Source organism: Panthera leo, chromosome B4, assembly GCF_018350215.1.
Source record: "Panthera leo isolate Ple1 chromosome B4, P.leo_Ple1_pat1.1, whole genome shotgun sequence".
Lineage (NCBI taxonomy): Eukaryota > Metazoa > Chordata > Mammalia > Carnivora > Felidae > Panthera > Panthera leo.
In genome coordinates this window covers 103,816,823-103,843,320 of record NC_056685.1, presented here as the reverse complement: position 1 = coordinate 103,843,320, position 26,498 = coordinate 103,816,823, and the positions used below count along the sequence as shown (strand labels likewise).

The following is a 26,498-nucleotide window of genomic DNA, read 5'->3' as shown; positions in this document are numbered from 1 at the left end:
ATTTTTATGTCAATTGCAGACATAAAAAGATTGAAGCTCAGAAATTTTAAGTGCTCAACATTAATTACACAGCCAGCAAAGTGAGAGGATCCAAACTTGAACCTCTATTTGTTTCAAATTCCATGCTTTTATCCAGTATGCTGTATTGCCACACAAATGGACTTTTGGTTTGCTTGGGCACTTATGCATTGGCATTCATATTGTCAATTAAAATTAATTAAATATTTTAAGTCGAATTACTATTTTAATAAAACTTCGGGAAAAATGTACACACACTATTGCAAGTGTTTATGGAGAACTTCTCCTGATAAATTGCAGGGCTGTCTTTCATTCAGTCAGTTAACTTGCAAGCTATGTATATTGTAAGTTTATCATTGCATTTTATACTGAAGTGATATAGTTCCTTTGTGCCCTAAGTATAGCTTTTTCTCCCCAACCACTTTTATGTGTCAAATACTACATAACCTACTTGTCCTTATTTGTACACAGGTTCTTGGATACCCTATGGTTTTTAATTGGTACCCATGTCATGCATAATTTAATCCCTCATAGTAGGCATTCAATATCTGTTAAATGAATGAATAAAGAAGTGAACAGAGGAAGACTAAATCAAATCCATCTTGGTTCTTTTCATATGCCAAATAAACTAGTGCCACTTGTACCAAACCAATTTGTGACACAAATACTAATTCAGGTCATCAATCTTATTTTTTTTTAATTTTTTTTAACGTTTATTTATTTTTGAGAGAGAGACAGAGCATGAACAGGGGAGGAGCAGAGAGAGAGGGAGACACAGAATCTGAAACAGGCTCCAGGCTCTGAGCTGTCAACACAGAGCCCGACGCGGGGCTCGAACTCACAGACCGTGAGATCATGACCTGAGCCGAAGTCGGACGCTTAACCGACCAAGCCACCCAGGTGCCCCCAGGTCATCAATCTTAAATAAATACTCAGGGCAAAATCGTGTGGTCCCCCTCCCCCCCCCCCCACGCCAAAAAAATCATTTTACATCATCACAAAAATGAAAAACATTGTTTTAAATGCAAAAAATTCTTTCTTACTTTCCTTCCTCTCCTACCTTCAGATCACAGCTTGAAAAATGCTGGTCTGTTGCTTACTGAAGATTTTCACTGGGGCACCTGGCTGGCTCAGTCAATAAAGCATGTGACTCTTGATCTTGGGATCATGAGTTGGAGCCCCACATTGGGTGTATCAGATTATTTACAAATTTTTTTTTTTCATTCATGTGAGGGATTTATTATATCAAATAAAAAAAACATAGCCATGTAAATTAGTGTGCCTTGGGCTTAAAAAAAATCAATGAAGCATTTGAGTGATCAGAACAGTAGAGATGAAATTAATATTTTTTTAATAATATGTTGTTAGAACCTATGTAAATGAATGTTGGGGAGAGAATTATTATATAATTTGTGTGGCAATATTTGTAGTCAGCCTGTAACAAGAAAGTGTAAGTAAGACTAAATTAGTATAAGAGATGGAAATGCATCAGTACAAGTGAATAGAGGTTGTTATATTTAGAAAGAAGAAAAATGTTTCAAACATAGATGCTTTAAAGTAATTGATACCTCAAATTGAACCAGAAATCATGTGTAAGTTTATCATAATTATCCCTATTAAAATCTTGATATTTATGCTGACAATTAGTACTTGCCATTACTTAAGATGTCAAAGAAATATTTTATTTAAACAATACATTAAAATTTTAATAATCAGTTCCGCTTTTCCTAAGTAAGCTACAAAAGAGTGTGTGCAAGTTGATTTTTTCAGACTAGTGCTTTGATAATAAGCAATAAGATATATACAATAATTACTCATTTACCATTCAGGTGAAATCTCTTGGGGATCATGAGTGGAATAGAACTCAGCAAATTGGAGTGCTGAGCAGCCACCCTTTTGAAAGTGACACTGAAATGTCTGATATTGATGATGATGACCGAGAAACTATTTTTAGCTCAATGGATCTTCTCTCGCCAAGTGGTCATTCTGATGCCCAGACTCTAGCCATGATGCTTCAAGAACAGTTGGATGCCATCAACAAAGAAATCAGGTGAGTTCAATTATCACTGATGGTTTTAAGGGATTAGAAGACCTTGATCCTAAAAATATCATGATTAGATCAGAAGCACTGGCATCACTTGGGAGCTGCAGACTCTGAGACCTCACACTACACTGAATCAGAATGTGCGTTTTCACAGATTCTTAGATATCTATACATGTCCTGTGTAAAATTAGGACGATCTTTATAAGGAACATATATGAAACATAGGTAAACTAATGATTTTAGGGCAATATAAAAGCCTAAGGTAAAGATAAAATATTCTCTGATGAATTTTAAGTCGCCTTTTAAATTAAAATCTATTTAAATGATATTTTGTGGTAATAAGGTACATTTTGAAGGTACATTTAACACTACAGTAAAGGTACTAAATAGCCTGCAATTAATGTGCAGCCAGCTTCTTAAAAGTATATAGACATCAGAGTGAAACTAACTGACTGAATTATTATATACTAGATATGAAAAAAAAAACCACACTGTCACCACACTGATAATAGATGGCTTCCAAAGAGTAGATTAATTATGGGGGCGCCTGGGTGGCTCAGTCGGTTAAGCGTCCGGCTTCGGCTCAGGTCATGATCTCACAGTCCGTGAGTTCGAGCCCCGCGTCGGGCTCTGTGCTGACAGCGCAGAGCCTGGAGCCTGCTTCAGATTCTGTGTCTCCCTCTCTCTCTGCCCCTCCCCTGCTCATGCTCTGCCTCTCTCTGTCTCAAAAATAAATAAAAACATTTAAAAAAAATTAAAAAAAAAGAGTAGATTAATTATGGAATTAAGTTGTATAAGTTAACAATTCAAACATTGAGAAATATTGTCACTAAGATAATCTCTCTTTTTTTGGATAATTTCAACTTTAACAAATATATACTTTCTTGAATCCCGATGATTATCATAGTCTCTCTTTTTTTTTTTTTTTTTTTAGTAAAGAAAAATGTAAGGATTAACACACCCTTTGAATATGTTTTTAAATATTTTTAAGGTTTAAAAAATGCTTACAGTTTGTAGTTCTTAGTAGGAAAACATTACCTGAACATTATCTGAATGAATACCCTAATGGAAAACCACTATAAAATGTTTCAGTTGCATGTGGAGCAGAGGGGTGGGGATTATCTTCACAGCACTCCAGCTTTCTCCACGAGGAGGTCACAGGTACACTGGTTTGTGTTACTGCAACATCCAATAGGTGATCTAAGTTGCTTTTCCTTCAGCAAGGGCTTTATTTGTCAGAAAGGCATTATGCTTGACCTCCAAATTTGGCTGACAATTTACTGATGAGATTCATTACTTTTGTGCTGCTCTGATATTTTGACCTATTTGCTGAGTTCTGGGCCATATCCTGGAAGGCCACCATAACTATTGGATCCTGTATGGCTGCGGGAACCTCTGGGTCACTAAGAATTTCATTGAGCCCAGGCATTCCTGCCATTCCAAGCATTCCCCCTGCCATTCCAGGCATGCCTCCAAGAATATTACCACACATTCCCCCAGGAAAGCCACCTGGAAAAGAGCCATACTGAGCTCCTGATTGTCCTCTGGCTTCTTCCTCCCTCTGAGCTCTCTCGTGTTCTTCCCAAACCTTCTTAGCCCTTTCCATTCTTTCTTTGATGTTTCTCTCTTCATATTTTTGCTCATACTTTCTCCAATGTTTAGCAATTTTCTGGGCCCTCAGTTGAACTTCTTTCAACATTGCACTAGCATCTTCATCATAATCCAATTTACAAGCAAGAGCAAGATCATGTGCTGCTTCTTCCCAATGGCCCAGAAGTCTGTGTCCTTTTCCTTTACACTTGTAAGGCTGAGCTGAGTCAGGATTCATTTCAATAGGTCTGTCACAGTCTCAAATGGCAGTATTTGGCTTCTATAATTTGATGAAGACCCTGGCTCTCGTGGGGTACAGAATGGCCAAGCGAGGATTCAGCTTAATGGCATGTGTGAACAAGTCAATGGTTTTCCGTAGTTCACCATCATTTAGGGCATCAGTGGCAGCCACTTTTTTATCATTTGCCTGATCCATCATTTCCTGGGTTATCTCCACATTTTCATCTCCCATTTCTTGAGGGGCATCAGTATCTGGTTCAATCATACCTTCATTGTTAATTTCTAGATCACTCTCCTCACTTGATGGTCTGTCTTTGTATTTTCTTTCCTCCACCTTCTTACTATCTGTTTTTTCTTCCTTGATATTTATTGTCTTCTGATTTAGTTTTATGAGTAGAAGGTGGTATTTTTACCCCCCATGCTCTCCGCCCACTCCCACAGGAAGCACATTTTTCTCAGTGTGCAGCACATTCAGATAGTGCTTACTCATTTTTATGAAGGCCTGAAGCTCACTCACTTTGTGGGGGTCGATGGTACAGGCAGTGGCAAGGCTAAGATTTCAGCCTGATTCCAGGCGAGGGTACTACATCAGCGTGACTGTGTGGAAGGGTCATAGTTTCTTTTTTATATCATTGACTTAACTAACCTCAGTGAAGAACCCAGCTGTGTCAAGTGGATTTATATTCCTTTGAACATTGAGAAACTATTCTTAACTTGTTTTTTTTTTCAACAAATGAACAGTATTTTACTATTTTGAACAATGTTTTTGTTTTTCTGGCTCTAGCTAAATCTGTCGGCCTCCTAATATGATTCAAATCTATCCAGTTCTCTACTATCATCACCCTATTGGGCATTATAATAAGTTTTCATCTAGATGACAATAATAGTTTCTGCCTGGTTTCTTCATGATATACGGGTTCCCCATCCGACTTTTTAAAACCCAGTTTGCTTATGTAAGGTCACCCTTTTTCAACCCCTTCAGTTGCTTTTAAGATAAAGAACAAAATACTTCATATGGTCTACAATGCCCCATCTGCCTCAACTTTCTCACCTACCTTATTCTATATCCCATTAAACATGACTTCCAGTTCTTTGAATGTTCCATGTTCTCTCCTTTGTTGTTGCTGTTCCTTTCTTCTGGAACATTATCCTCATTCCACACCCTTGTGCCCTAACATTTCACCCTCTTTACCCTTACTCACCATGAGCATCTCCACCATTCCTTCTTCTGACCTTCAGTTTGTTTTACTGTCCTTCAGTTCCTTACCTTTATTAGATTGTAAATTATATAAAAACAAGAAATGGATCTTGCTTTGCTCACTGTTTTATGTCCAGATCTTGGCACTTTTCTTGATAAATAGAAAGTGCTTCATAATGATAGATTAGCATAAATAGAAAAAATAATATAGGGGTGCTTGGGTGGCTCAGTCAGCTAAGTGTCTGACTCTTGATCTTGGCTCAGGGCATGATCTCATGGTTCATGAGTTTGAACCCTGTATCAGGCTCTGCTTGGATTCTCTCTCTCTCCTTCTCTCTCTCTGCCCCTCCCCTGCTCATGTGCTCTCTCTCTCTCTCTCTGCCCCTCTCTTGCTCATGTGCTTGTCTCTCTCTCTCTCTCTCTCTCTCAAAATATATAAATAAACTTAAAAAAAGAAAAAGAAGGAATATAGAACGTAAATTCAAACTAAATAACACTTTTTGATGCTTTGCAGTTAATGGTTGAACTCACTGCATAGATTTGAAATCAAGTATATATCTCTGTGATATTTGTTTTCTCTGAAAATAAATACACACACCCTCAATAACAACCTGTGTCCCTCCAGGAACTCAGCTTTGTTACATTAAGATAGTAAAGCCCAGTTATAATCTTGACCTAGGCTAATTAAGTTTGATAAATAGTATGTTCAAACTACTGTCCTTTTATATATTTCTTTGCTGACCCTAGTAATGTATTTAATATAGTTGCTAATTTGTAAGAAATTAAGAAGTACATATAATTTAAGTGTATAGCAACATTCAAAAGACACAGGAATCTTGGAAATCACGGAAAGATTGTGGAGTAGGAGGACCTTGCCTCATCCCATAAACAACTAGATAACACTCATGTCAGTGCAAATAACCCAGAGGATGATTAGAAGACTGGAAGAAAAAAACTCCGTAACTAAAGGTAGAAAAGATATCTGTAAAAATTAGTCAAGGGATTCACAAAATAAAAGGATGTAAAATATGACACTATAGACTAAAATGTGGTGTGGAGAGGATTAAAGCATGGGTTCAAATGTAAGCGACCATCAACTTAATATTGACTGCTAATGTTAATCACAAGTCCAAAACCAGTAATGGATATGCAAAGAATAAAGAGGAAGGAATCCAAGTATATCACTAAAGAAAGCCAACAAAACATGAAAGAGAGAAAGAGAAGGATGAGAGAAAAACTACAAAAACAACTACAAAACAAGTAACAAAATGGCAATAAATACATATCTATCAATAATTACTTTGGATATAAATAGACTAAACACTCCAATAAAAAGACATGAAGTGACAGATTGGATAAAAATCAAGACCCATCTACATGCTGTCTACACAAGATACATTTCAGACCTAAAGACACCTGCAGATTGAAAGTGAGGGGATGGAAGAATATTTATCATGCAAATGAATGTCAAAAGAAACCATTGTAGCAATGCTTATATCAGGAAAATAGACTCCAAAACAAAGACTGTAACAAGAGACAAAGAAAGACACTATATGAGAAATAAAGGGGACAATCCAACAAGAAGACATAACAGTTGTAAATATGCATCCAATATGGAAGCATTCAAATCCATAAAAGGTTTAATAACAAATGTAAGGGAACTAATCAGTAGCAATACAATAATGGTAGAGGACTTTAAGTTACATCAAAAGACAGATCATCCAAACAGAAAATCAATAAGGAAACAGTGGCTTTGAATAACACATGAGACCAGATGGATTTAAAGATATATTCAGAACATTTCATCCAAAAACAGCAGAATACACATTCTTTTCAGGTGCACATAGAACATTCTCCAGAATAGATCCCATATTAGGCCACAAAACAAGTCTTAACAAATTTGAAAAAACAGTCATACCATGCATCTTTTCTGACCATAACACTATGAAACTAGAAATCAACCACAAGAAACATCTAGAAAGAGCACAAATATGTGTAGGCTAAATAACATACTACTAAACAAAGAAAGAGTCAATGGAGAAATCAAAGAAGAAATAAAAAAATTACATGGAAACAAATCAAAATGAAAATTCAGTAGTCCAAAATCTTTGGAATACAGCAAAAGCAGTTCTAAGAAAGAAGTTTATAACAATACAGGCTTAACTTAAGAAGCAAGAAAAATCTCAAATAAGCAAATTAGCTTTATACTTCAAGAAGCTAGAGAAAGAGGAGCAAACAAAACCCAAAACTAGCAGAAGGAAGGAAATAATAAAGATTAGAGCAGAAATACATGATATAGAAACTAAAAACAAAAACAAAAACAATAGAACAGATCGGTAAAACCAGGAACTTGTTCTTTGAAAGATCAACAAAATTGGTAAAGCTCTAGCCAGATTCATAAAAACAAAAGAAGACCCAAATAAACAAAATCACAAAAGAAAGAGAAGAAACAACAACCAACAACACAGAAATACAAACAATTGTAAGGGAATTATTTTGAAAAATCATATGCCCATATATTGGACAATCTAGAAGAAATTGATAGATTCCTGGAAACATATAACTTACTAAAAATGAAGCAGAAAGAAATAGAAAATATGAGCAGACCTGTTACCAGCAATGAAATTGAATCAGTAATCAAAACACTCCCAGCAAAAGTCCAGGACCAGGTGGCTTCACAGACAAATTCTACCAAACATTTCAAGAAGAGGTAACACCTGTTTTTCTCAAACTATTCCAAAAAATACAAAAGGAAGGAAAACTTCCAAATCCAGTGTCCCCTTGATACCAAAACCAGATAAAGACATCACACACACACACACACACACACACACACAAAAGCATGCGCGTATACACACACACACACAAAAGAGAGAGAGAACTAGAGGGCAATATCTTTCATAAACAAAGATGCAAAAATCCTCAACAAAATACTAGCAAACTCAATCCAACAATACATTAAAAGAAATCATTCACCACAATCAAGTGGGATTTATTCCCAGGATGCATCCCAGTATGCAAGGGTGGCTCAATATTCACAAATCAATCAATGTGATATATCACATCAATAAGAGAAAGGATAAAAACCATATGGTCATTTCAATAGATCCAGAAAAAGCATTTGACAAAGTACAACATTCATGTAAGATAAAAACCCTTAGGGGTGCCTGGGTGGCTCAGTCGGTTAAGCTGCCGACTTCAGCTCAGGTCATGATCTCGCGGTCCGTGAGTTCGAGCCCCGCGTCGGGCTCTGTGCTGACAGCTCAGAGCCTGGAGCCTGTTTCAGATTCTGTGTCTCCCTCTCTCTGACCCTCCCCTGTTCATGCTCTGTTTCTCCCTGTCTCAAAAATAAATAAAACGTTAAAAAAATTAAAAAAAAAAAACCCTTAACAAAGTATTTCTAAAGGGAACATATCTCAACATAGTAAAGACTGTATATGAAAAACCCACAACAATCATAATACTCAATGGGGGAAAAACTGAGAACTTTCCCCCTAAGGTCAGGAACAAGACATGGATGTCCACTGTCACCACTTTTATTCCACATAGTACTGGAAGTCCTAGCCACAGCAGTTAGACAACAAAAAGAAGGAAAAGACATCCAAATTGGTAAGGAAGAACTAAAACCTTCACTAATTGCAGATGACATAATACTATATATATAAAACCCTAGAGACTCCACCAAAAAACTACTGGAACTGATAAATGAATTCACTAAGGTGGTGGGATTCAAAATCAATGTGCAGAAATCTCTTGCATTTCTTTACACTAATAATGAAGCAGCAGAAAGAGAAACTAAGAAAACAATCCCATGTTCAATTGCACTAAAAATAATAAAATATCTGGGAATAAACTTAACCAGTGAGGTGAAAGATGCTACTCTGAAAACTATAAAACAATGGTGAAGAAATTGAAGACAACAGTAAGAAATGGAAAGACAAAAAAATAACAAAATTTAAAAAAAGGAAATGGAAATACATTCCATGCTCATGGATTGGAAGAACAAATATTGTTAAAATGTCTATACTACGCAAAGCAGTCTACAAATTCAATGCAATCCCCCTCAAAACAGCAACGGAATTTTTCACAAAACTAGAACAAACAATCTTAAAGTTGTTTTTTTTTAATTTTTTTAATGTTTTATTTATTTTTGAGACAGAGAGAGAAAGAGCATGAATGGGGGAGGGTCAGAGAGAGAGGGAGACACAGAATCCGAAGCAGGCTCCAGGCTCCAAGCTGTCAGCACAGAGCCCGACGCGGGGCTCGAACTCACGGACCATGAGATCGTGACCTGAGCCGAAGTCGGATGCTTAACCGACTGAGCCACCCAGGCGCCCCAACAATCTTAAAGTTTGTATGGAACCACAATAGACCCCGAATAGCCAAAGAAATCTTGAAAAAGAAAAAACTGGAGGGATCACAGTTCCAGACTTCAAGCTATATTATAAAGCAGGTAGTTATCAAAACAGTATGGTACTGTCAAAAAATAGACACATAGGTCAATGGAACAGAAAGGAAAACCCAGAAATAAACTCACAAGCATATGGTCAATTAATCTTAGAAAAAGGAGGAAAGACTATACAATGGGGAAAAAATAATCTCTTCAACAAAATGGTGCTGGGAAAACTGGAGAACTACATGCAAAAAGAAAAAAAAAAAAAGAAACTGGACCACTTCTTTATATTGTACACACACACAAAAAAAAATTCAAAATGGATTAAAGATCTAAAGTAAGACCTGAAACCCTAAAAATCCTATAAGACAACATAGGCAGTAATTTCTGACATTGGTCATGTCAGCGTTTTTCTAGCTATATCTCGTGAGGCAAGGGAAGCAAAAGCAAAAATGAACTACTGGATCTACAGCAAAATAAAAGGCTTCTGCACAGTGAAGGAAGCAATCAACAAAACTGAAAGACAACCTACTGAATGAGAGAATATATTTGTAAATGACATATCCAATAAAGGGTTAGTATCCAAAATATATAAGGAACTTTTATAAGCTCAACATGCAAAACACAAATAATCCAATTGAAAAATGGGCGGAAGACATGAACAGACAGGTCTCCAAAGGTGACATGCAGGATGGCCAGCAGACACATGGAATGATGCTCAACATCACTAATCATCAGGGAAATACAAATCAAAAGCACAGAGAGACACCACTTCACGCTTGTCAGAATGCCTAAAATCAAAAATACAAGAAATAGCAAATGTTGGTGAGGATGTGGAGAAAAAGGAACCCTTGGGCACTGTTGATGGGAATGCAAACTAGTGCAGTTTGGAAAATAGTTCCTCAAAAAGTTATAAACAGAACTACCCTATGATCCAGTAATTGCATTACTAAGTATTTACCCAAAAATATAAAAATACTAATTCAAAGGGATAAATGCACCCCTGTGTTTATTGCAGTATTATTTACAGTAGCCAAAGTGTGGAAGCACTCCAAGAGTCCATAGATATATGAATGGATAAAGAACAAGTCGTATAGGGGTCCCTGGATGGCTCAGTCAATTAAGCAGCCAGTACTTGATTTTGGCTCAGATCCTGATGTCATGGTTGTGAGATCGAGCCCTGCATTGGGCTCTGCAGTGAGTGTGGAACCTGCTTAGGATTCTCCTTCTCCCTCTCTCTCTGCCCCTCCCGTACTCACTGTCTTTCCCTCTCTCTCTCAAAATAGGTAAATAAACTTTAATTTTTTTTATTTTAAAAAAAGAACAAATGGCATACACACACACATACACACTGGAGAATTATTCAGCCATAAAAAATAGACTGAACTCTTGCTATTTGCAACAACATGGATAGAGCTAAACAGTATAATGCTAAATGAAATGTCAGTCAGAGAAAGACAAATTCCGTATGATTTCATTCATATGTAGAATTTAAGAAACATGGCCAGAGGAAAAAGAGAGAGACACAAATCAAGAGACAGACTCTTAATTGTAGAGAACACACTAATGATTACCAGAGGGGAGGGTGTAAGGGAGGGGTGAACTAGGTGATAAGGATTAAAGAATGAATACACTTAGAGTGCACTGAGTAACGCATAGAGTTGTTGAACTACTATACTGTGCACTTGAAACTAAAATAACACTACATGTTAACATATTGGAATTAAAATTAAAAACAATATAAAAAAGAGAAATAGTGTCAATTGTTAGCAAATTTTTGCTACTTAAGTGCTGTGATGTAAATATTTTGTTTGATGATTGTGTAAATGTAAAAGTTATGTTTCTATTTTTCTTTAAAGCATTTGAATTTTGGATGAATAAATAGTGCATGTATTCATTTTGAATGTTTCAAAATGAATAAACCCCGTTTATTTTAAAAAAATAAAAAAGAGAAATAGGCATCTTCATAAAAACAGTTGCTCATACCAACTAGAATCTATTTCTGGTGAAGATTTTTCTTCTTTCACAAACTAATTTAAGCATTAAAAAATGCCTCTTTTCTGGTTTCCTCACTGTTCACTAATGTCTCTTAAAGGAAGAGATCAAGTTACTTCATTTGCCAGTGACCTGTTTGTTAGTTAATCTGTGCGTCAGTAGTTAGCTACTGGGCACTTGGGTGGCTCAGGTGGTTAAGCATCTAACTCTTGATATTGGCTCAGGCTGTGATCTCCTGAGACTGGCCCCTGCCATCAGGCTCTGCGCTGAGCGTAGAATCCACTTGGGATTCTCTCTCTTCTCTCTCTCTCTCTCTCTGTCTCTCTCTCTGCCCCTCCCCCACTGACACATGCACGCTCTCTTTCCTGCTCTCAAAGTAACTAAATGTTAATATATATTATATTATATTATATTATATTATATTATATTATATTATATTATATTATATATATTATATTAAATATATATTATATATAATATATAATATTATATATTAATATATATATAGTAGCTAATTAGCTACTATTTTGACTCCCTTGCTTTTGTGGTCTTACTTATTGTTTCATCCTTTTGTATATGGTACGCCCTCCCCAACACACTGGGACATTTCAAAGGGTGTCTGTTTTGTTAGTTCTTTTACTTTCTGTAACTACATCCAGATTCTAAAGATAAGTGGATTGTCATTTATTTTTCCAAATGAACTGAATATCTAAGGTAGCATTCGATTTCCTGTTTAATTAAACTTCAGTCTACTTCTTACTCAGCTTTTTCCTCTAGGTGTGACTCTTCCTTTACAATTAATACAATGCCTAGAGTTAATAACTACAGTTAATTTTAGAAAAAAACTTTTTTAGAGGAGTTATTTCCCACCATTTTTAAAAACTTTTTTAAATGTTTGTTTATTTTTGAAAGACAGAACTTGAGTGGGGGAGGGGCAGAGAGAGGGGGAGGCCAACAATCCTAAGCAGGCCCCAGGCTCCAAACTGTCAGCACAGCTTGGACAAGGGGCTTGAACACACGAATTACTAGATCGTGACCTGAGCTGAAGGAGGGCGCTTAACAGACTGAGTCAGCCAGGCGCCCCTCCTACCAATCATTTTAAAGTACAAATTCTTTTTTTTAAGAGGAGACAGTGTTTCCTTTGGAATGTGTTTAAAGCATTAATAATATTGTGCTATGTTACTTGATTAAGCTTTCCTCTGGGTGAACTTAAAGTGCATCCATGAAAATAAACTTCACAGTAACAGAATTCATATTCTTTATGGAACTGAAAAATTATAATTAAGAGTAAATATGCCTCCTTGTTGGGATGAACACTGGGTGTTGTATGTAAGCCAATTTGACAATAAATTATATTCATTAAAAAAAAGAGTAAGTCTGCTCAATATTTTTTTTTACTTAAATTTTTGGAGTGGATTAAGGTTCACACAAAGTTGAGGGGAAGAAGGTACAGAGATTGCCCATATATGCCCTGGCCTCACACATGCACAGCCTCCCCCATTATCAACATCCTTCACCACAGTAGTATATTACAATTGATGAACCTATATGACACATAATAATCACCCAGATTCCATTGTTTACAGTACAGGTTACTCTTAGTGGTGTACATTCTGTGGGTTTGCAAAATGTATGACAAGTATCCATCATTATGGTTTCATACAGACCATTTTCACTGCCATAAAAATTCTCTGTGCTCTGCCTATTCATCTCTTCCCGCTCCCAACCTCTGTCAACCGTCGATCTTGTTAATGTCCTCGTAGATTTTGCCTTTCCTAGAGTGTCATGTAATTGGAGTCCTATAATATGTAGTCTGTTTAGATTGGGCTTCTTTTGCTTAGTCGTGTGCATTTAATGTTCTTCCATATCTTTTCATGGCTTGATAGCTCACTTCTTTTTTAGCTCTGAATAATATTCGATTGTCTGGATGTACCTCAATTTATCCATTCACTATTGAAGAAGATCTTGGTTGCTTTCAAGTTTTGGCAGTCATGAATAAAGCTGCTATAAACATCAGTGTGCTGGTTTTGGGTGGACATAGTTTTTAACTCATTTAGCTAAATACCAAAGAACACAATTACTGGATAATATGGTAAGAGTATGTTTAGTTCTATAAGAAACCACCAAACAGTTTTCCAAAATAAATATATAAATATAAAACTTTGCGGTGATCATAACCTTATAGTTAAGGATTATATATCATAGGAGATCACAATAAGCCATTTATAGTTAAGAGGAAAATGTCTTAGGAGAAGTTCTAAACCCTATTTTTTTAAGTCACCTACTGGTACAGTTTCATTATAACAAATAGACACAGCTTAAATAGGGTATTTATGCAACCCTGCTAAAATTCTTTGTTCTTTGCATCTCTGTAATAGTTCATTTATACATATTCTTGAAGTTTCTCTTTATTTAAAAAAAGGAGTATTAGTGCTTTGTCTTCTGAAAAGCATTTATATCAAGAGTTAAAACATTTTTTCACTATGTATGTAAGTATGATGTATGTATCTATCTAGAGATAGATCATCTCCACATTATTAAATTGCCTGGTGCTTATTTTTTTTAATGTTTATTTATTTTTGAGAGGTGGGGGAAGGGGCAGATAGAGAGGGAGAGAGAGGATGCAAAGTGGGCTTTGGGCTGACAGCAGCGAGCCTGATGTGGAGCACGGATGTGGGGCTCGAATTCATGAACCATAAGATCATGACCTGAACCAAAGTTGGATGCTCAACCAACTGAGCCACCCAGGCACCCCACGTGGTGCTTATTTAAAGTTGATGTGGCTGAGTAGGTATTGGTTTAAAAAAAAGTGTAAGGGTTTTATTTGACTAAATGATAATTATGAATGACCATTTATTGAAGATTCTATCAAGTATACTTTTTAATCAGTTGGGATGTAAGATTCAACATCTTTGTTAAGATCTGAGTTTCTAAAAGTCTCATTTATTGGCACCTCGGTTCAAAAATAAGATTAGGGAAAAAAAAATAAGATTAGGATTAGTGGCAAAATTATCTAGGCAGTCAAGGTTTTAAAGGTTTTAGCAGGTGATAGTATAGATAGAAAGAGGGTCAAAGTGGGGAGGAGCTGTATATCATTTGAAAAGAAAGATGTTCTAAATTTCAGCCAGAAAGTGTCTGAAATTTATTGAAAGTTATATTGCCTTTGAGTAAAGAAAACATTAGATTTGATATAAAATGCTCACAGAGTTATTTATTTATTTGTTTATTTATGTATTTATTTGCTTTTTATTATGTGAATTCTCATTACCACTATAGCAGCATATAATGGATCCAAATTCAACTGTGTCTTTTAGGCTAATTCAGGAAGAAAAAGAATCTACAGAGTTACGTGCTGAAGAAATTGAGAATAGGGTGGCTAGTGTGAGCCTGGAAGGCCTGAATTTAGCAAGGGTCCACCCAGGTACCTCTATCACTGCCTCGGTTACAGCTTCTTCGCTGGCCAGTTCATCTCCCCCCAGTGGACACTCAACGCCAAAGCTCACCCCGCGAAGCCCTGCCAGGGAAATGGATCGGATGGGAGTCATGACACTGGTATGATGATGTGCACAGAGAACATTTGACCCCATTAAGACTCATGTGCATTAGCTGATTCATATTGGGTGTTTGTTCTAAGGACTTTCTGTGTGTTTTATTGTTTTTCTTTTTTTCGCAACAACCATATGTGGTAGGTGCAACTACTAATCCGATTATGAGTGGAGGAAATGTAGCCTACAAAGATGTAATTTTTCAAGTCACATAATAAGGAAATAGAAGAGCAGCGATCTAAATGTCACATCAGAAATCTGAGTGACGGAAACCATTAAGTAAATTTTTCCTTATGATATCTTGGTGAAGTAGTTGGGAGTGAGTATTTTACTTTTAACACAATAAATAATAGAAAATACTGGTTCTAATTGCTCCAATATAACAACATAAAATGTTAAATTTTTATAATATAAATAATATAACTTGAATAAAAGAACCACCAAAACCAATAGCAACAATTTCCCAATTTTGTTTTAGAATTTCATGTCAACATTTTTATACTTCTTTATTCTTTAATCCTTTGTTTCATTTATTTTTATGTTTAGAATTAAAAGTTGGAAACCTAAATTATTAGGAATTAAAAGTTGGAAACCTAAACTATTAGGAGGTGCTCTGAACATAACAGAGAAAATCAAAGTGCCCTTCGCTAAAAATAAGGTAGAAAAACCTCTGGAAAAAAAAAAATGATAGGAAAAAAAAATGACTACTGAATGCTGTGATGTTTTACTTCCCATCATAACATCTGCACATCAGAGGACACCATTTCAATAGAAAGCAGAAGTAACGGGCGTTTGAGAGCATGAGTAAATTGCCCACGTTTAACACAGTAAATGGAGCTGTATGTCTTTCACATTTGCTGACGCAAAAGCATATACTATTCTGTCCATTTATTTTTTTCTGTGATTACCTAGAACTATGTTTAAATGACAATAATGAAGATTTAAACATTCTAAACTATTTATGGAGGTAAAATTCTGGTTTTGTAATGAATATTAAAACTATACTATTAAAACAAAATTCCAATTAAACATAAATTTGGGGGTAGAAATTAATTAAAAATAAATGGATAAAATAATAGCTTAGAGACTGTAAAACTAGCACAAATATAACAAATGGAGAGTAAATTAATGTTACCACAGAAGAACATGAAGTGTATATAGTGTTTCTGCATATGTTCAGAAAGCTGTGAAGCTACTATAAAAAGTGTCACAATATCTGTATCTGTGTATGTATGTGTGTAAAGTATCTGAACAAAAAATTTTAATTAATTTTCTAAATAGCACCTTTAAATAAATATGTTGCAAAAATGTGTACTGTACCTAATATATATATCTATGTGTATATATATAATACACATATACATATATATGTATATTTCATGCTCTCATGTCTAGGGAAAACTAACACATATTTTTTTAATTTTTATTTTTATAAAATGTATTATGTATAAGTATCTTTTTTCTTTAATTTTACAATTGTGAATTGAAACAAAACTGTATGGTGTGGCAGCATTTTTCATATTCAGACTCTTTGCCATTATGGACTTCAATGCAATAAAGTCAACATAAAAGAGAAATGGCAATATTTTTAAAAAAGGAAACATTTACCTTCTTAAGCCATTGAGTCCTCTATTCTGCGCTCATTTCCAGACTTGATATTAAAAATATTCTTAAAATAGACATCATAGACAATGCCCGTTCAGAACAAAGGACAGTAATCAGAACTGACCCCACCTAGACACAGCACAAACTTTTTAGTCAATGTACTAAGATAAAATAACCCAATATACTGAGCTACGTTATGATGTGGTGATTTTAGAAATCTAGGAACCATCAATTTGACTTTATTAACTAGACATGATACTATCTTTGGCTTAGTTTCTGTTTATATTTGCTACATATATTTAGCTTTTTAAGTATGTTCATAAGCATTAGTATCCTAATCCTTGATAGTGTTAATATTTTTATAATAGCAAAATAACATATTTATAATCATTTAGACATGATTTATATATATATGTATATATATATATATATACATATATATGTATATATGAAAAAGATGCCACTGCTTTCATGCACTTTCTTTAGCAGTTAGTTATAAATAAATCAATACCAAATGAACATTATTATACTATAATTACAGTACTTAAAAAATATTTAAAGCATTTCTTGAGTGTAAAAAAAGTACTTAAAATGTCCCATATCTGACTCAGAAAAACAATAAATGAAACTCAGGGAGTCTTTATCACCTAATAAAACTTCGTCATTAAATTCATCACTGTTATAGTGAAAGGCAGGTAGATTTTCTTTTACCTGTAGAAAATATGAGGGAGGGCATAATTTGGGGGAATATAATCCATGTTTGAATATTCAGAGGAAAATGAAAAATTTGGGAGACAGAAAAGCAGAGATTGAAAAGACATTGTTTTCATTTGTATTGTATGTGTGTATATGTTTTACAAAGATTGTTATTTTTCCTGATTATAAAATGTACTTTTATTTACTTTTACCTCACCACAAATCCATAAGCATAAGGAACATCCTGCCAATATTTAGTAAGAATATTGTGTGGAGTAAATCAACCCATTTTCCAGGAACAAAAATATATAAATGTAAATATAACTATAATGGAATAAAATTGTTTTACTTACATAAGAAAAATTAACAAAGATACTAAGTGAGCAAGATTCATCTGAAATCATAAAGAATTAACTTTAAAAAAAATTATGTAATTTTGTAACATTGTAACGTTGACAAGAAAACAGCAGCCCTAAAAACATATTTTATTGAGGCCAGAGCTCTTAGCATTTGGGAATGGGAGACTAGTTAGGAAGCCAGGAAGTTTGAGATAGCTCAGGAGCAGTATGCCTGTCCAAGGGTGGACCAAGGCTGAGCATAGATAAGGCAAGAGGGAATGCTTACAAACTCCATACATGTGCATTGGATCTTTGTTTATGGATAATCTCTTTCATTCCCATTTATATTTTGGGGAGAAGATAAGTCCCATATTTATTTCTCACTAGCTCACTACATGTGCTTCATATTCCCCAGGGTTCCATGTCTCAGATCCCATGCATGTATGCTTGACCCCATCATGTAGACCTGTCCCCCCCCCACCCCACCATTCCTTCTAAGAAGTTCCCTCTCTGAAGTCACTTTCAGGAGGAGTCCTCTTATAATGGGTAAAGACATTTATTTAGAAAACAATGGAATGAAAAAACAAGACAGTCAAGTTATAGAATACTATTAAAAATTGTAACATGGTCAAATGATACTCATTAATTAGTTCTGTTTTATGTTGCTTTTATTTCTGCCAATCACAGCCAAGTGATCTAAGGAAACATCGGAGAAAGGTAATGTAAATATCTTTTGTGTGATTACTAGTTGAATATTGTTTTTTTTCTGTGAAAGTTTGAAAATTGCATTCCCTTTATTTGAAGCATTTTATTAACATAAACAGAAATATTAAAAGTATTTAAGCATTATCGAATTGTTTAAATATGATTATAAGAGCAAATGCCTCAAAATAAAATTGTTTATGTTTTCTAGAGTAATGATTAGATTATGTAGTCTACATATCCTAGAATTAGATTATTTATTGTCAATGCTAGAAGAATGCTGCTTACTTTTAAATGTAGTTTTACTATTATTCATGGATGTGAGACCAACAGATCAGGAGACTACTGCCAATGAAAAGATACCTTGTTACTCACCCTTCCCTTTGCAAAGGCAAAAGCACCTGAGTAGGTCATGCGGCAAAAAGAACTAGGAGAAAGGATGGGTAGGAGTTTTATCGTAGTTTCTGTTGGAAAGGCAAGGCAGGGTGAGCAGGCTTAAGATTGGCCTGTTTTAATCATTTCTGTGGGCTCTGGGTATAGGGGCTGTCTCTAGTTGTCTGATTCCTGACCTGGCATGATTAAGGCAGAGGAATATTGCCTCCTGGAGTATTACAAGAGCCAGGTCAAGAATATGATTTGGGATACTGGTCTAGATAGATTGATGTACATATGGAAGTCATACTCCAGGGAAGTAGTTTGCAATCTCTAGGAATTAGCTAGTCCTGGGAGGCGCATTATGTCCTGGGTCAGCATGGTGCCAGACACCAGAGCATCAAGAATATAGAAATTACAAAAATATAATTAATCTGCTCCTTTCTTGTTTAATGTGACATCAATAGAATACATATTGAAAATGAGAAACAAAATTGACTCCAGTCCTGATTCACAAAATGACATCTTCTTAGATAATTGATAACAGCAGAGTTCAGACTCATGGGATATCAGATGGGAAAGATTTCAAAGGTTGAACCTACTCTCCAGAGCGTAAATCTATTTTTCAGCATCATCAAGATGTGGTAGGGGGCACCTGGGTGGCTCAGTTTGTTAAGCGTCCAACTTCCACTCAGGTCATGATCTCGCTGTCTATGAGTTTGAGCCCCACATCAGGCTCTGTGCTGACAGCTCAGAGCCTGGAGCCTGCTTAGGATTCTGTGTCTCCTCTCTCTCTCTGCCCCTCCCCTTGTTCATGCTCTGTCTCTCCCTCTCAAAAATGAATAAACTTAAAAACAAAAAAAGATGTGGTAGTCAGATTATGCCCACTTCTAAAACTATAAAAGTATTTTTTTCTTTGTTTCTTTTTTAAATTAAGGGAATCTATATTAACTTGTGTGGCATAGATTGATGGAATTTCTTTTCCGGAGTTATCATCTATCTTCCTATAGCATCTTCTCCTTGATACTAACACTTAGTTCTCAACTATCAAATTTACCATCACAATGTTCTTATTATTTGTCTTTGTCTTTCTCTGCCACTGAAAAGAATTATACTGGGAATATAGAAAGATATCTGAGTAGATGATGGATATAAAAGAAGTTTAGTGGATATAAGAAAAAAAGTCACAAAGGAAGGTTCCATACAGAAATGCAGGCTCAGGGAATTCATAGGATGAAGAAATAGTTGATAAGAAAGGTAGGTCATGGAAAGAAGGCCACAAACTAAAAATTGTTGTTTATCAGGTTAATGAGTTACAAGTGTGATTCCATTTACCCTTGAAACGAACACATTAAGGTAAGTATTATTAGTTTCCATTTTATTGATGAGGAAATTGAATCTTAGAGCAGGTAAATAATGAGCATGTGTCTTTCAACAAATAAGAGAAACCAGAATTCAAATCCATCTCTGATTCCAAATCCTTTCTCCTCTATTTTATTTATATAGTGTTAACTCTAAGCATTATTCAGAGGAAGAGTGTCTATGATGTTTTTAAGAGCTGATATTTGGAAAGTTTGCATAGTTTGACTGGCAGAATAGAAAGAGGAAGGCATTTTAGGAGGTGTTTCAGGAAAAAAAAAGTAATGGAAGCAGAAAGGTCAGGCTTGGCAGAAATAATCACAGAAAACAATTATGGCTAGATCATGGAACTGTGAAGACATAAATACATATCAGGAAGAGTTTAGAAACACACTTTATGAATTTAGATGAGATGTGAGTTTACAAAGAGTTTTCTGTAGGATTAACATCATGCTGAAAGTAGTTCTTGAAAAAGATTCTTCTGGTGGCCCTTTGCTAGTTGAAATGGAGAGAGGAAATCCTATATAGATGCCTACTTAAATCGTTAAAAGGAATCAAGGCTTGGATGACAAGAGCCCAGACAAACAACTTCATTCAGTTTCTTCAATGCATGAAGTCTTTATCATGTATCATATAGAAACACATTTATGCATAATAGCCTAACATAGAAACAAAGCAAGACATTATGTAGACATAAGATGAGAACACAGCTTTAAATTTTTTTGCTATAGCCATATTGCTCTTTGTCATTAGAACTTCCAGAGCCATATCTATTAGCTATGCTTTCCACAATCTTTCTATGTATAGGTATTTTAACGCACAGTGATGCCATGAAAAGAAATGCAAGATTGTTGTAAAAAATATCTCTTCACAGTCAACTTTACTGTTGAATAGTCTTTACTGTAATGTGGTTTTATATGTCTATCTCTGACAAAATTTATGGTATCTTGAATTGTTCTGGACTCTGAACTAAATTCTTTCTTTTTCTTAATGTTTATTTTTTTTCTGAGAGAGAGAGAGAGAGAGAGAGAGAGAGGCAGAGTACGACGGGTGGGGGTGGGGGGCAGAGACAGAAGGGGACACAATCTGAAGCAGGCTTCAGGCTCTGAGCTCTCAGCTTAGAGCCCAACAAGGGGCTCAAACTCACAAACCACGAGATAATGAGCTGAGCTGAAGTTGGATGCTTAACCAATTGACTGAGCTGAAGTTGGATGCTTCAGCCACTCAGGTGCTCCTGAACTAAATTCTTTAAGGAAAGCCCTTCCATCCATCTTCTGGTTTCTGTATGCCTTTGTCTGTGTTCCCATGGGAGATAGTGAAATGAAACTGTTTGCAAGAATTATGTTCTTACCTTTTATAATCTTTAAAAAGAATTTTTTTTTCTAATAAGCTACAACTCATTTTTTAAACATCTGGACCACATTTCATTTGCCTGCGTTAATAATACACTTTATCTGATAAAGTTGTAGTTTTGCCATCTTCTCTTCTCATTTCAAAAATCTCCTATTTAAAGAGGGCCTGGGTGGTCAGTCGGTTAAGCATCCAACTTTGGCTCAGGTCATGATCTCATGCTTTATGAGTTTGATCCTCATGTCAGGCTCTGTGCTGACAGCTCAGAGCCTGGAGTGTGATTTGGATTTTGTGTCTCCTTCTCTCTCTGCCCCTCTCCCACTTGTGCTCTGTGTCTCAAAAATAAATATTAAAAAATCTCCTACTTAAAAGATTTCCATGTTATGATAACCTGACTATGCATACCTTCTTAATGAATTAACTCAAATATGTACCCAGTAACTTTTTTGTAAGCCTTTACATTCTGATATGTTGAAACGGAGTCCGTGATAGCTTTTTCATAGTTCCTGGATATTGATCTATGGTGCTTATTCACTCTTAAATAATGTTTTTTTTATGAAATGTGTCCAGGTTATATATTAAACTGGAATACCTTCACTTTTAAAACAGTTATTAAACTCACGTGCTTCAGTAATAAGAATTTATATGTCTAAGACCTATATGCCCCAAGTTTTTTGTTTTGTGTTTGTATTAGAATTACTCAAATAGTTTTGCCAATGACTCTCCATTTCTGTCAATTTCATTTGAAATCTAGAAAGAATTCATCTGAATGAATTGTTTTCATTTCTAGATTGCAGTGGTGGAAGAAGATGGTCGGGAGGATAAAGCAACTATAAAATGTGAAACTTCTCCTCCCCCTACCCCTAGAGCCATCAGGATGACTCACACCCTTCCCTCCTCCTACCACAATGATGCCCGAAGGTATGATTCTCTCAGCTCACTTCACGGTTTGCATGCTCTCCTTCTGAAAATATTCTTTCTTTAAGTGCTGTCAAATAGACTGCTTAAAAATTTATGTGAGAAATTTGGTTTGAGCTGTAACTCTCCAGTAGAGTATTGCCCTCCTCCCTCTCCCCTCTCCTCTTGTGAAAAAAAAATACATTCTGAGATCAAATTTTTAGTTTTAAAATTAACTATGTATTTGTGGTCTTATTACTAGCCAATATTGATGAGATTATCTCTTCTATATTTAGTGGATATTTAGTATTAAAAAGAAGTCAGGCTAATGGAAAGACTCACTAGGAAGAATAGCAAAAAACTTAACAGACTCTAGGACAAAACTATAAATTTGGCTTAGGCTTAGGTGTAAAAGTAAGGTCTGGGGATGCCTGGGTGTTCAGTTGGTTGAGCATCTGACTCTTGATTTCAGCTCAGGTCATGATCTCACGGTGGTGAGACAGGGCTCGGCACTGAGCATGGATCCTGCTTGGGATTCTCTCTCTCCCTTTCTCTCTGCTCCCCTCCCCCACCACCAATAACTAAAACATTTTTTAAAAAGTAATTAAGTTCTGAAAAGTCCATAATTGCAGTTCATTTATTTTTAGCAAACAGGTATGTATACTATCCCCCAGGGTCTGGTGCTGACAGCTATAACAGCTAATAAGCAGAAAGTTCTTAGAGGGGGAAAAAGCATATCTGCCAAAATGTTAAAAGAAGAGGTAAGGGGAAATACCCTATTTGTTGTAGCAACTCATCCTGTGGTGCTTTCCATCTGCCTACAAAATTGCAAGCAGATCGCTATAATAAGTAGCATAAACAAACCTAAGCATGCAATTCACATCTTAAATATATATGCTTTTACAGTCTTATCAATTGCAGCATCTCAAGACACATCATTGATATGGCTGTGCATAATGGCTTAGTATTAACACTTTAAGTAAGAATTTATCTTCTAAATAGTATGAGTTTTACAACAAATATGCTTTAAAACAGAGGTTCTGTGCTGGCAGACATTTGCTCCTTTCTGTTTTATGTTTAATTTCTAATGTGAGTATAAAACCCCAGTTACTCCAGCTTCAAACTATCTGCTTTCATCCTCCAAGAAAAGAATCACTCCTGTTTTAACATGTGAAAAGCTATTGGTTTGGAGTTTAGAGAATGTCAACTCATTAAAGAGGATGAATAAGTAAAGTTAAGTAATTCATCATGGTGTTGTCAAATGGACAGCTGTAGAATAGATAGCAATGTATCTATTGTACCTCTCCTATTAATACTGTCAGTTACATTGACCAGGAATGGAGTCTAGAGCAACTTCTTGGAAATCATTTCAGTTTATCATGTACCTGAAAGAATACCTGAGAACTGTAAGAAAAAACAAAATGATCACTAGAGCATATGAGTATTTGCTTTTAAATCCCACCTAGATGATTTAAAATTAAATGAATGAGGCACCAGAGGTGCCTGGATGGTTCAGTCAGTTAAGAGTCTGACTTCGGCTCAGGTCATGATCTCAGGGTTCATGAGTATGAGCCCTGAATCAGGCTCTCTGCTGTCAGTGCATATCCCACTTAGGATACTTGGTCCCCCTCTCTCTCTGCCCTGACTCACTTGCACGTGAGAGCGCTCTCTCTCTCTCTCTCTCTCTCTCTCTCTTTCTAAAATAAATAACGGGCACCTGGGTGGCTCAGTCAGTTAAGCGGTTGGCTCTTGATTTTGGCTCAGGTCATGATCTCAGGGTTGTGGGATCAAGCCCCCATTGGGCTCTGCAGTGAGTGTGGAGACTTCTTAAGATTCTCTCTCTCCCTCTCTCTCTGCCCCTCCCCTACTCACGCTCTCCCTCTCTCTCTCAAAATAGATAAATACATGTTAAAAGTTTTTTTTTAATTTTAAAAAAAGAACAAGTGGTACACACACACACACATTGAAATGACCAAAGGAAAAAAAGAGAGACGCAAATCAAGAAACAGACTCTTAATTGTAGAGAACAAACTGATGGTTACCAGAGGGGAGGGGTAGGAGGATGGGTGAAATAGGTGATAAGGATTAAAGAATACACTTAGGGTGCACTGAGTAATGCATAGAGTTGTTGAATCACTGTATTGTACACCTGAAACTAATTTAACACTGCATGTTAACTATGTTAGAATTAAAATTGAAAACTTAATATCCAAAAGAGAAATAGTCATCTCATAAAAACAGCGATGATCTACTAATACCAACTAGAAGTTATTTCTGGTTAAAATTTTTGTTCTTTCTCAAACTAATTTAACCATTAAAAATGCCTCTTTTCTGGTTTCCTGACTGTTCACCAATCTCTCTTAAAGGAAGAGATCAAGTTACTTCATTTGCCAGTGCCCTGTTTGTTAATCTGTGCATCTATAGTTAGCTACTGAGTGCCTGGGTGGCTCAGGTGGTTAAGCATTTGACTCTTGATACTGGCTCAGGCTGTGATCTCATGGGATTGGGCCCTGCTGTCAGGCTCCAAGCTGAGTGTGGAGCCCTCTTGGGATTCTCTCTCTCCCTCTCTCCTGCCCCTCCCCTGCTCACGTTTTCTCTCTCTCTCACTCTCCCAAAATAAGCAAACTTTTTAAAAAATAAATTAAATAAATAAACATTTTTAAATTAAAGAAATAAATGAATCAGGTTCCAAAACTGAGAGAGAGAAAGATGGCTAGAAGAAAATCAGGTAAAGCTGTGACCTGGAATAGCAGCTTAAACTTCACTGTTAGTTGAATTTAAATGTCTTATCATAGGTCATTATGTTTAAGACTAAAAAAATCATACTCTGAGGTGGAAATAGGTAAAGGGTCACTTGCTAAATAATGGAAGGTCATTTAACATGCAATTACTAAGCCGGCCTATGTTCATTGGTTGTATTAAAATAAGGGGGAAAATCACTTAGAACAAAAATCATTTTCCTTAGACAAAATTTGGAGGCTCAGAGCCCTAAGGCTGAGGAAAAAAAACAACAACAACAAATTTCAATATGCTTAAGAGCAAATGTGGGAGGAAAGGAAGAGAGTAAGTGTTCTTTCATTTGTCCCTTTATGAAGGAACAAGTCTGTGTACCTCGTGGATGAGCAGTTTGCCCTCTTTTGTGTTTTGCAGTAGTTTATCTGCCTCCCTTGAGCCAGAAAGCCTTGGGCTTGGCAGTTCCAATAGCAGCCAAGACTCTCTTCACAAAGCCCCCAAGAAGAAAGGAATCAAGTCTTCAATAGGACGTCTGTTTGGTAAAAAGGAAAAAGCCCGACTCGGGCAGCTCCGTAAGTGTGCATGAATTTGACAACTTCCACTGCGACTCATTTTGGTCACTTGTGAGGGTCTGTCTAGTTTTCATTTCATTTCTCGTCTCTGCATTTTTCTTTTGCCTACCTGACACACTTCCTTTTTCAGTCAGCTCTGTAAATTCAATTTAGCTGAATAATGTTTGACAAAACTTACAAGGGAAGAATATTATAAAACATCCAATCCTTTTGATTCCTCTGTGAATAACAATAGCTAGACATTATTTAGGACTGACTCTGATAGACACAAGGTCCCTACGAGACAAGTGTTATTATTGTTGTTCTTATTTATCGATGAGTAAACAATGTCTTAGTAATTTACAGAACTGAAATATTCATCTTAGTGTCAATTTTTAAAACCACTGAGTATACTGCCGCTTAAAACACAGATGTATATAAATGCTTTTCTGTTGAAAAAATTGAGATGCCTACAAAAAATCCATAATAACTTTTTAACCAAAATAAAGAATTGTGATATTCAGGCCAAAAAAGTACAGGTTTCTTTATTTAAAGCTATCACAGCTTTCCACAGAATAAACTCTACAGTATGTAAGTGGGAGGACAGAGGAAGGAATAGGGCAATAGGGATTGTGTTAGTTATTGTTGGACACTAATGGAATAAAAATATGGATCAGTACAGGGGCGCCTGGGTGGCTCAGTCCGTTAAGCATCTGACTCTTGATTTCTGCTCAGGTCAGAATCTCACAGTTTGATTTGTGAGAGTGAGGCCGTGTCTGGCTCTGTGCTCTTAGCGCTTGGGATTCTCTCTCTCCCTGTCTCTCTCTGCCCCTCCATAGCTCACGCTTTCTCTCTCTCTCAAAATACATAAA

At 35.9% G+C, this 26,498-nt stretch overlaps 1 protein-coding gene and 1 pseudogene across 3 annotated transcripts in view; one reads left to right on the top strand and one right to left on the bottom strand.

Annotated features, from left to right (window-relative positions):
- PPFIA2 (PTPRF interacting protein alpha 2) overlaps window positions 1–26,498 on the top strand; it is a 481,896-nt gene that overhangs the window by 384,686 nt on the left and 70,712 nt on the right. For all 3 annotated transcript variants that reach the window (XM_042947253.1, XM_042947254.1, XM_042947252.1), the window contains 5 exons: window positions 1,848–2,068; window positions 14,793–15,030; window positions 18,350–18,379; window positions 22,236–22,366; window positions 25,493–25,647. In XM_042947253.1, coding sequence (XP_042803187.1) covers window positions 1,848–2,068; window positions 14,793–15,030; window positions 18,350–18,379; window positions 22,236–22,366; window positions 25,493–25,647 — 775 coding nt within the window. The remainder of the gene's footprint in view (window positions 1–1,847; window positions 2,069–14,792; window positions 15,031–18,349; window positions 18,380–22,235; window positions 22,367–25,492; window positions 25,648–26,498) is intronic.
- On the bottom strand, window positions 3,261–4,997 carry LOC122223960 (annotated as a pseudogene).